The 12,273-nt window shown below is 40.9% G+C and overlaps 1 protein-coding gene across 1 annotated transcript in view; it reads left to right on the forward strand.

The window, feature by feature from the left end:
• LOC126191540 (protein madd-4-like) overlaps positions 1-12,273 on the forward strand; it is a 502,815-nt gene that overhangs the window by 404,645 nt on the left and 85,897 nt on the right. Inside the window, exon 16 of the mRNA XM_049932445.1 lies at positions 2,456-2,590. Coding sequence (XP_049788402.1) covers positions 2,456-2,590 — 135 coding nt within the window. The remainder of the gene's footprint in view (positions 1-2,455; positions 2,591-12,273) is intronic.

The following is a 12,273-nucleotide window of genomic DNA, read 5'->3' on the forward strand; positions in this document are numbered from 1 at the left end:
AATTGCACTGTAGCTGTTATTAGATTTCATCATGTTATTAAGGCTGAAAATTACCGAACAATCAGTTTAATAAGCCACAGCTGCAAAGTACTAACACGAATTCTTTACAGACGAATGGAAAAACTAGTAGAAGCCGACCTCGGGGAAGATCAGTTTGGATTCCGTAGAAATACTGGAACACGTGGGGCAATACTGACCTTACGACTAATCTTAGAAGAAAGATTAAGGAAAGGCAAACCTACGTTTCTAGCATTTGTAGACTTAGAGAAAGCTTTTGACAATGTTGACTGGAATACTCTATTTCCAATGCTGAAGGTGGCAGGGGTAAAATACAGGGAGCGAAAGGCTATATACAATTTGTACAGAAACCAGATGGCAGTTATAAAAGTCGAGGGACATGAAAGGGAAGCAGTGGTTGGGAAGGGAGTAAGACAGGGTTGTAGCCTCTCCCCGATGTTATTCAATCTGTATATTGAGCAAGCAGTAAAGGAAACAAAAGAAAAATTTGGAGTAGGTATTAAAATCCATGGAGAAGAAATTAAAACTTTGAGGTTCGCCGATGACATTGTAATTCTATCAGAGACAGCAAAGGACTTGGAAGAGCAGTTGAACGGAATGGATGGTGTCTTGAAGGGAGGATATAAGATGAACATCAACAAAAGCAAAACGAGGATAATGGAATGTAGTCGAATTAAGTCGGGTGATGCTGAGGGAATTAGATTAGAAAATGAGACACTTAAAGTAGTAAAGGAGTTTTGCTATTTGGGGAGCAAAATAACTGATGATGGTCGAAGTAGAGAGGATATTAAATGTAGACTGGCAATGGCAAGGAAAGTGTTTCTGAAGAAGAGAAATTTGTTAACATCGAGTATAGATTTAAGTGTCAGGAAGTCATTTCTGAAAGTATTTGTATGGAGTGTAGCCATGTATGGAAGTGAAACATGGACGGTAAATAGTTTGGACAAGAAGAGAATAGAAGCTTTTGAAATGTGGTGCTACAGAAGAATGCTGAAGATTAGATGGGTAGATCACGTAACTAATGAGGAAGTATTGAATAGGATTGGGGAGAAAAGAAGTTTGTGGCAGAACTTGACCAGAAGAAGGGATCGGTTGGTAGGACATGTTCTGAGGCATCAAGGGATCACCAATTTAGTACTGGAGGGCAGCGTGGAGGGTAAAAATCGTAGGGGGAGACCAAGAGATGAATACACTAAGCAGATTCAGAAGGATGTAGGTTGCAGTAGGTACTGGGAGATGAAGAAGCTTGCACAGGATAGAGTTGCATGGAGAGCTGCATCAAACCAGTCTCAGGACTGAAGACCACAACAACAAACAACATTAAGGCTGAAGGTTGATGCTGTTCTAATGTTGTTACTTTTGGTGATGATGTGGCATACACAACATTATTGCAACCTCTGTGTGATCTATTTCATTGCATCTGAAATATGTACCACACAAAAGAGATGCCAAACAAGACATTTGTGACATTACTTTGTAAACTTCACCATGAAATTATGTTCTGTTCACAACAAATGTGCAAGCACTGGCAAGAAATTGTGGGTCTAATGCATTGCTTTTCATTATATTTTAATGTGCTACTGAGCAGACAATTCTCCTTAATAACACAGATAGCCCATCCAGTTTTTGAGGGGATCTTGGTGCAAATTTATCATTTCTGAATTATGCTAAATTATTGGATACTAGTTTATTTGTGGATGAAAGTGCTAATTGACTGTGTGTGAACTTAAATGAGGTTACTATGCAACCACTGAAAAATAGAGGTGATAGTTTGAGAAGGTATTAGTATTTGGTCTTCAGAAGGAACACAGGCATTACACATATGCACTAACATAATGAATCTATTTCTTATTTCAGGCACATAGGAAAGGACTACTCTGTTCTCTGCTGAAAAATGTTGTTGCTATGAACCATGAAAAGACATATGAAGTAATATAAAATCTCTAGTCTTAGGATATTTGCATTGCCATTAAATAATTAAATGAGCTACACTACTACTTTGTGGGTCTACAGTTCATGTTCCATGAAACCTGACTTTAAGCACCTGTTAATGCACAAAATTTGAAAGAGTTTACTAAAGATTAATTGAAAGGACTAAGTGTACTCTTGAGTTTTGTAACTAGCAGAACATTTATTTGATTTCTGGTAGAATATTAGGTAATGTGGCTGTTGACATACTCTTTTGCAACTTGTCAAATCATTTCCAAAAATCCCAAGAAAATGAATTGTGTGTATTGCTGTTTTTGTTCAGATCATAATTATGTGAAAGAAGAAAAGAAATGAAATGAATTGTGATTAATAATTTTAAATAATAAGGAACTTTTTAGAAGTATTACATTCTTGACAAATAATGAAGGCACAATTTTTCTAAATTTTTATGCAAGCATGTCTGTTACAAAGAAAGTATAAATGACCATGTTCAATGTTCATGTTGCAGCTGGTCAGTCAAAAGCTGATCTATACCTTTCAGTGAAGCTTCCTTTGACAAGAACAAGTTCTGAAGAAGTTGAGAATGCCAACAAAGTATTGCCTGGAAGATCACGCTCAGAAGACAGAAGACTCAAGGCTGGAGGTATATGTCAGTCTGAAAGTCTTAACTATAAATCGGTTTTCTTAGAAGATGTGCTGCTCCTGATTGTGCATTACTTGAATTCTGTAGTTATCACTATCATTGATGGTATGTAAACAAGGTTTTCCAAAAGACAACTCTTTCTCAACTTTTTTCCATCTCTTAACTTCTAACTTGACTGTGTAAACTAATGTATGCCCTATTGCTTCTGCTGCATTTTTAGTTTGTTAGATATTGATTTCTTTCTCCATATTTCAATTTATTCCCTCAATACTTTGTGTTGTGGAAATTTCAACTACCATTTAATGTCAATGATCTACTCTACAAATGAAAATTCAGGAAGTTCTTCTCCTATTTGTGGAAGACTTCTGCTGTTCTTCGTTCCACATTTCGAGTCATTGTTCCACACTTCCCTGGCTGAAGCTCTATGTCTTCAATTTTAGCAGGACTAATTTCTTTCTGCAAGCAAAGTCACAGTATTGGAGAGGTAGTATAATGGTGGATTTATAGCACAGAATTCAAGGGTATATTGCCACATGCTGCATGTATGCTTACTAGCAATGACATGTTGGAAGACCTTCATAATGGATCTGGAGAAAACTCCTCTACAAGGAAGGACTTGCTGCAGGGTGTCAACACTTGTCCTCCTGTATTTTCAACATGTTTCTAAATTTACACTCCAGAGTTAATTTCATCACACTGATATCTGGAGCAGAATTGTCTGTTAGAGACCATTATTGTTAGAACTAGCAAAATGAAATAAGTAACTCTGAATTTTAACTTACAGAAATAAGAAAAAACTATGTTTTAATGTTCAAAAACTCAGATCATAGTATGAAGGTCCCGGAAGGTTTACCAAAAATTCAGAACTTGTTCATAAGACTGTGTTAACAAAACAACACAGCACTGTCAGAGAGATCTGTTACATTCTCTGCAGTAGACTTTGCTGCTGACACATACTTACATAATATTGTTCAAATGTCCCCAGCTCCCCCATTTGAACATAGATTTCAGACATTGCTTTCACAAGTCAAACCATATTGTTTCAGTATCTTCTGAAATTTGTGCTTGTTCAAGAGTTTGTTTAACAGATCAGCCAACATGTCTTCTGTGTATAAATAGTCTGCCTCAATATTACTTTTTGCTTATCCCTGTACATCATACTTGGATACCCATTGCAAGTGTGGCTGCTGATGCACTACATTCAAGCAGTCTGCCATCAACATGTACACAGGCTGACAACCAGAGGTCTCCTGTCAATTGTGCACACAACACGGCACCTGCTCTGCCATCTGCCAGAGATGTTTCCTATCTAAGGACGGCACACCAGGTGTTCATCTTCATATGTGTTCTACTGCTTTGTTTTGTTCCTATACTGAATGTGGATTAATAAGCTCTTGTCTTTGGTGGCCACACTGTCTTAAACTATGACACAATTGGAGATGATTGTGGTATTCACACCTGTGTGCTCAGTCTATTGGTTGTTCCTTCAGTTTGTCTGGCCATGGAGGCAGTGCTCAAATCTCTCCTCAAGCAGCAATAGGCTCTTATTGTTACTGTCACAAACTTCTCAACCACACTGGCTTCGCAAGCTCCCATGCTGTCAGTATACTCAGTGCCATGTCCCCCTTATGACAGTGCAGCCGAAGACTGGAATGCTTATGGGAAGCACCTTTAGCAACAGTTCCTCCCTTTTGGTGTCACTGATGCTAACATGTATAAGGCTTTGTTACTTTCTTGGATCTCTCCTCAGATCTGCCAGTTGTTGTGCCAGTTAGCCCTGCACCAGGAACCTGTGTTGCTTTTGTATGACAAAATGTGTAAGCTGTTGTCAAATTATCACTATAAATGCACACACATCATTGCAGCACATGTAAGGTTTTATCATTGTCATAAACAGCCCCACCAGCCCTACTGGGCTTGGGCAGCCAAACTCCATGACATCAGTTGCAAATGTCAGTTTGTTATTCTTGATTCTTGTGCTGATTCTATGGTCCACTTGGTTGGCTTCCAACAAGGTGGTGTGTCAGTGGCACTGCAGTGCAAAAATCCATCTTTGGCTGAAGTTCTAAATATTGCCCAGTCTTTTGAGGTGTCCTGTACTGCTGGTGACTAGATTGAGGCTTGTTGTGATGTCACCAGGGTGGCTTCTGTTCCTGGTGATCCGGTGTCAGTTAGTTCTTGGGGGAGAGGGATGTGGCAGTAGTACAAATGCAGCCTCTCTGCTGCAGCAGACAGCAACATGCCAAACAGCAACAACTACAACCACAGCAATGGCAGTACTTGGGGCTCCCACTTGTCCGTACTGTTTTATGCAACATGTCATGGCCACATGCCCTAAGTGCTGGGGGACCTTCAACAACTACAGAAACAAAGGACATGAAGCATCTGTGTGTCATTCCCAGCCTTCTCCTGCAGATAAGGATGTGGATGTTAATTGTATGTCTCCAGTACTTGTACATATCAACAAACAGTTTATTGAAGTGTGAGTGATGGACAAACAGCTTCAGCTATGAGCAAATATTGGTGCAGCTGTGACATAAATGAACTCACAAACGTATGTGGACTTAGGATCCCCAGTGTTGTCTCCTGCTACTCGATGGCTGGTGAGCTACAACAAGCAGCATATTCCAATTTTGGCAAACATTGCACCACCCACTGTGCATAAATCGGTAGTTTGTTTCTGACTTTTTTGGGGGTGGATGAAACTGTCACCAACAATTTGTTTGGTTTGGATGATTTTAATGCTTTTGAGTTCTCTATCGCAGGTGCAGCGCAGGTGCAGTGCATCTTGTTTCTGACCTGGTCCCTTATAGCAGTTAAATTCTCTGTGTTCTGAGTTCTCATCTCTTTTTTGGATGGGTTAGGTTGTGCCACTAATTTTATGGCCCACATTACTCTGAAACCTATGGTAGGCTGTGTTTCTTCCAAGCATGTCCTATTCCTGTGGCCTTGCATGAACATGTGAAATCCTAGTTGGATAGATGACATTGTTGAGGGTCATCCAGCCTATTACATGAAGTGAGTGGTCTACCCCCTTCATGATTGATAAAAAAAACTGAATAATCAGCTTTGTGCCCCATTAGAATGAATTATTGGCCAAACTTGCTGGGGGCCAGATTTTTCTAAAATTGATTTATCTTAAGCTTATTTTCAGGTTCCTTGTGATTAACAGGCTCTTTGGGCTGCACAAATATCAGTGCCTGCCATTTGGTGTGGCTAGCACCCCTGCAATTTTTCAGAGTTTTTTGGAACAGTTTACAATGGCCATTACAGGGCAGCACCAACTACCTCAAGAACGTCATCATGAATTCTTGAAATTTAAATTACATTCTGCTCCTTGTTTGGCTACCTCCCATCCTGACTAGCCCCTTGTCTTGGCTACAGATACCTCCCAGTGTGGCCTCAGGGCCATTCTCACACATCGCTATGAGGATGGTTCCATGTGTCCAATAGCTTATGCACCAAAAACATTTAACTCTGTTCAGGAGCACTACTCCCAAGTTGAAAAGGAAGTGCTTGTTATTGTCTATGCCCCCAAAAAGTTTCATTTATTTTTGTATAGGTCTAAATTCCACCTCATTATGGACCAGAAGCCTTTAGTTTAATTTTTTACTCTTCCTGCTTTGTTAGCCAATGAGAGAGCAAACAATATCGAGCATTAGGCTGTGCTTCTGTATTGCTACAACTATGAGATACATTTTCACCCTACTTCACAGCATGTCAACACTGATGCACTATCCTGGAACCCAGCTGAGGTGCTCCTTAGTCACCAACCCCCACCCTCCTCCATCTGTTTATGCTGCCTCACCAACATCCATTGTCATGACCCTCGCTGCCGTTTACTCCTGCATTGGGGGTTTAGATGCCAAATGAAACAAATTGTGGGTATAGTTCACAGCTGGTGTGGCCACTACCTGTGTAGTGCTCAACATTGGCTGACAGTGGTGTGCCATCATTATCAGCTGCATGTTTACACCTCGACAAGGCCTGCGTGTCTGCCGCTGTCACCTCTGCTTCCTCCCTCAGTGCCTCCTGTCCTCATCTTGTGACCATTCCTGCTGCAGTGGTGGACCTGCCTTCCATATGGATGTTACTGGCTCTTGCCTCTTCTCTGGGATCCAGTGCCCTTACGCCTGCTGCTGGCTCTTCCCACAACACTCCACCACCATCTGCGCTTCTGCTGTTGGCTGGACTGGCACCACTGGGTCCCACAGTGCCGCATTCCTGATACCCCCTCCTGAACAGCCAGCACCTTTCCCGTCAGCACAGTTCTGCTACGTCAAGGTTCTAGAGGAATAAGATGCTTCCTGCACCCTCTTCACCTGTCCTCTCTTCTGGTATTTCATGGGAGGTGACTGCCATGTGTGTCCATGGCTGCACCACTTCCACCTCTCCTCACCTGTTCTGGCCCGGAATCTCCTTCCACCACCACTGTCAACACCGACAGTGCCCACTGAAAATGTCATGGACTTCTTAATAGCTGTCCTGATGCCAGCATCAGTGAAGCGTCCATTCCTCAAGGGGGGGGGGGGGGGCAGGTGCTATAAACCTGTACATCCATCATACTTGGATACGTAACATGGGTGTGGCCACCAGTGTGATACATTCAAACAGTCCAGCATCTGCACCAGCCAGCCACCAGAGGTCACCTGTGACTTGTACACACAGGATGGCACCTGCTGTCCCTCTACCGGAGCTCCTCCCTATATAAGGACAGTGTAGCAGGTGCCCGTTGTCAGATTTGTTCTACTGATTTGTTTTGTACTTGTGTACTTGAATGTGGTTAATAATCTCTTGTCTTTGGTGGCCATGCTATTACTTGTGTCTTACATTATGACACTCTGATCTACACACATAAAAAAAGTTTTGCGTCACCTCCGTTCCGAGAGCTCCGGAACCTATACAGTAAATTGGAATAGTGGTCAACATAAACATCATTTGTGCCCTTTTTATTGCTCATGAAAACCACACATTGCATGTTGTACAACCATACAGCAAGACCTTCAGAGGTGGTGGTCCAGATTGCTGTACACACTGGTACCTTTAATACCCAGTAGCATATCCTCTTGCATTGATGCATGCTGCCTGTATTCGTTCTGGCATACTATCCTCAAGTTCATCAAGGCACTGTTGGTCCATATTGTCTCAGTCCTCAATGGCGATTTGACGTAGATCCCTCAGAGTGGTTGGTGGGTCATGTCGTCCATAAACAGCCCTTTTCAATCTATCCCATGCATGTTCGATAAGGCCACTCTAGTTGAGTGGTGTCATTATCCTGAAGGAAGTCATTCCAAGATGTGCACTATGGGGGCGCAAACTGTCGTCCATGAAGACAAATGCCTCGCCAGTATGCAGTGATATGCTTGCACTATCACTCAGAGGATGGCATTCATGTATCATACAGCTGTTAAGATGCTTTCCATGACCACCAGCAGCGTTCGTTGGCCCCACATAACGCCACCCCAAAACATCAGGGAACATCCACCTTGCTGCACTTGCTGGACATTGTGTCTTTGGCGTTCAGACTGACTGGGTTGCCTCAAACCATGTCTCCGACAATTGTCTGGTTGAAGGCATATGTGACACTCATCGGTGAAGAGAACATGATTCCAATCCTGAGCAGTTCATTCAGCATGTTGTTGGTACCATCTGTACCGCGCAGCATGGTGTTGTGGTTGCAAAGATGGACCTCGCCGTGGATGTCGGGAGTGAAGCTGTGCATCATGCGGCCTATTGTGCACAGTAACACAACATCCTGTGGCTGCATGAAAAGCATTATTAAACATGGTGGCGTTGTTGTCAGGATTCCTGTGAGCCATAATCCATAGGTAGCAGTCATCCACTGCAGTAGTAGCCCTTGGGCAGCCTGAGTGAGGCATGTCATTTACAGTTCCTGTCTCTCTGTATCTCCTCCATGCCTGAACAACATCACTCTGGTTCACTCTGAGACGCCTTGATACTTCCCTTGTTGAGAGCCCTTCCTGGCACAAAGTAACACTGCAGACATGATCGAACTGTGGTATCTACTGTCTAGGCATGGTTGAACTACAGACAACTCGAGCCACGTACCTTCTTCCTGGTGGAATGACTGGAACTGATCAGCTGTCGGACCCCCTCCGTCTAATAGGTGCTGCTCATGCTTGGTTGTTTACCTCTGTGGGTGGGTTTAGTGACATCTCTGAACAGTCAAAGGGACTGTGTCTGTGATATAATATCCACAGTCAATGTCTATCTTCAGGAGTTCTGGGAACAGGGGTGATGCAAAACTTTTTTTAATGTCTGTGTATGATCCATTATAAATCCGTGCTTTATATTGATATTTTTGGTTCTGCCACTAGAAACATAATTTTTGACTAAGAAAATCTTGGAGCATTACATACTGATTTTGGGCACTAGATGACACATTAGAATCCTGATCTACAATGTTTCTTGAGTTGCATGTGATAAAGTACCGTATTTACTCGAATCTAAGCCGCACTTGAAAAATGAGACTCGAAATAAAGGAAAAAAAAATTCTCGAATCTAAGCCGCACCTGAAATCTGAGACTCGAAATTTAAGGGGAGAAAAAAGTTTTAGGCCGCACCTCCAAATCGAAACAAAGTTGGTACATTCTAATATGAGACACAATTTAGGTCGAATGAATGACGATGCAGCTACAGTAGTTTGGTTCGAGTCGTAAGCTTAGCAGTTAAGCTTTACCAGGTAGCCATTGCTATGCGTCAGGCGCTCCGTCCGTATTTATACGGGTACCCTTCCCTTTTCACGTGCTTCGTCTGGTTTGAATCGATTGCTTATTTTGCTTTGAGCTGATAAGTCTCGTTTTCTTTGTTATAGGTGTTTACGTCACTCTAAGCTGAAAATGCATTACTGTACTGTGTCATGCATTGTTTGTCGCATTCTGATAGTGCGTGTTTACGGCCTGTCGCCGCTCGCGGCATGGCTTGCTTTTGTGCGCGCTACTGCCGCTTACAATTAAAACAAAGAGAGGAATTGTCTCATAACCGAAACAACGGCAAGAGACTGCTATTTGTTGTTACTTACACTGCTGCTTTCTTTGATAATGATCAACAAGAACCAAATAATAGACTGCGTATGATAGAACATAGTTCTGAATGAGAGTTAGGCGAAAATTTTTCTCCGTTTGAAAATCTTTGCGGCCGCTTCTTTAGTACATCAAATTCTGCACAGAAATTAGAGTCATCTTAGATTTAAAAATCTAGTCAGTTGCCGTGCTTCATTTCTGATTGTATCACTATTAGGCATAAGAATAATACGAATATAAACATGAAACGATACGTATATTCTTCCGCGTTTGCTGTTGTCCCACTCTAGTTTCGTAGTTTATTAGGCAGACAGGATTTAAATGAGATAGCAGCAAACACGAAAGAATACATGGCAAAATGTTTATATTCGTATTATTCTTATGGTGAAGAGAATACTGCATGTGATTCACATTTCATCAGGTTTCTATTAGCAACCATCTCTTCTCACATGTAGGAAAAAATTCAGAACGTAGAGTTGGCCATATTGACAAACATCCCACACAGTCTTGCCAGTCGGATTTTCGTATTACATTGAAATTCTGCTACATTCGAAGATGAACAATACGGAATTTGTATTTACTTCATTGAGTAATGTATGAAAATGCAGTGGTCGAAACTCGGGGTGGAGAAAAAAGCTCGTCTTCCACATTTTTTTTAATTTATTTACTGACGCAGAGGTTTTGGCGCCAGTATTTATCTTTGTGTCTACAAAGCATGCCCGTGTAGCGCTACATATATTCGACGGCAGAAGTTAGTTGTGGTGGCACCTACCAACATTTTTCAGAACTTCCGCTTGCTTTGCACTCGATTCTAAGCCGCAGGCGGTTTTTTGGCTTACAAAAACCGGAAAAAAAGTGCGGCTTAGATTCGAGTAAATACGGTATAGCACTCAGCTTCCATAGTGCTCAGGGCTACTAGTATCTGTCTTTTACAGGCCCAGGATACAAGTCCTCCCATTAATCTAAAACAACACACAGCAGTGGAATGTCTGTTCTGTAACTCACTTCTCCAGTCCACATCACTATAGCCCTCAGGTTTTATATTTGCATTGTTACAATATCTTCGTTTATAGTTCATGGTTCCTTTTAAATATCTAAATATCCTTTTTAAGGCTTTCCAATGTTCCTCTCTTGGGCTTTTGTGGGATATCCTTACAACATTTGTGCCAAAAGTGATATCATTCCTTCAGGTTTCTGACAGATACAGAAAGTTCCCTACTGCCTCAAAATATGGTACTGCACATTTCCATTGCACTCACCACTTAATTCCTTGGTCATTAACTCAGCTCCTGGTTCCATAGGTGTCAGAACAGATTTGTAGTCTGTCATACCAATTTTTTTTGTCAAAACTTCGTATGTGTATGAAAATTAGTTATTTCATGACTCTTCTACAGTCCTCTTTATAACAATCTGTAGATACAAGTACTGCTTTACCTCTTCCAGGTCATATATGTTAAATTTGGTTTTGGGTTGTCTCTTAAAACTGTTCAAATGAAGGAGTCATCCACTCACATAGCTTATTACTGTGACGTCTTCATTGCTTCTGCAATAGATATTGGGATCTGCCTTGGGTTGTTTCATACCCCTCTTTAGCAAGGTTTCTTGCCTTTTCCTCAGTCAACAAATCTTCTCTTTTTTAAGGCAATATTCTAGCTTCTTCTGGTAGGATTACACATATTTCTTTCACTGATTTCCCATTTAAGTAAGCTGTTTTCTCATCTATGTGGTGCATTAGTAAACCTTCTTTTATTACTAGTGCTAAAAGATATCCAAATTACTAATATTTTACCACTGGTGAAAATATTTCTCTGCAGAATATCCATTCTTTTCGTGAATATTCCTTGACTAAAAGTTATGTATTGTATTTTGATGCTGATCTGTCAGGATTTTTTGCATTGAACACCCATTATGCCTGTAACTTTTTTTTCCATTTCAGCCCATTTGAAAGTATCACTTTGAGAAAATGACTGCAGTTCTCTTTTCAACAATTGAGACTCCATTGTTGAGAATTCATACCACTTATAGCCTCTTCAACTGTTGTATATTCATCATTAAAATATTGGGCTATATACATTTCATAACCATGGTATTCTTTAGATGCTTGAGAAGAACATCTTTAAATATTTTCTTCTTCTTTTTCATCTGCCAGAACTTCATTGTCATAGAATCTATTTATATGTTTGGCAATCTTCTTCTTCCTCCTCTCCAGTTTCTGTTTCTTTTCAGAATTAATATTTCTTAAACTTCACGAAGTTAATAAAATGATTGTACACTCCTTCTGACTATCTTTCATTTCATATTTATAATTCTCAAGGAATAAGACATCTCTACTGGTCAGTATCTTCTTATTCATGAACTTGCAAATCAGTAACATTTTGAATCTTTACGGTAGGCTACACAGAGATACTTCTTAGTCCTGTTCCCTCCTATACCATAGCCTGCTTCCGAAAACTTCTAAGTTGTTGTGGTTTGGCTTCTTTCATGTCCATACTTCATATGAAGTTCTATTTTTTACTGCTTTAGTAGGTGATAGACTGATCAAATACGTGGCTGTTGACACTGCCTCTGCCCAAAAACATATAGGTAACCCACCATCAGTTAACACACTTCTTACTTTTTCTGTAATAATCCTATTTGTTC

The sequence above is a fragment of the Schistocerca cancellata genome, chromosome 6 (genome assembly GCF_023864275.1).
Source record: "Schistocerca cancellata isolate TAMUIC-IGC-003103 chromosome 6, iqSchCanc2.1, whole genome shotgun sequence".
In the NCBI taxonomy this organism is placed as follows: domain Eukaryota; kingdom Metazoa; phylum Arthropoda; class Insecta; order Orthoptera; family Acrididae; genus Schistocerca; species Schistocerca cancellata.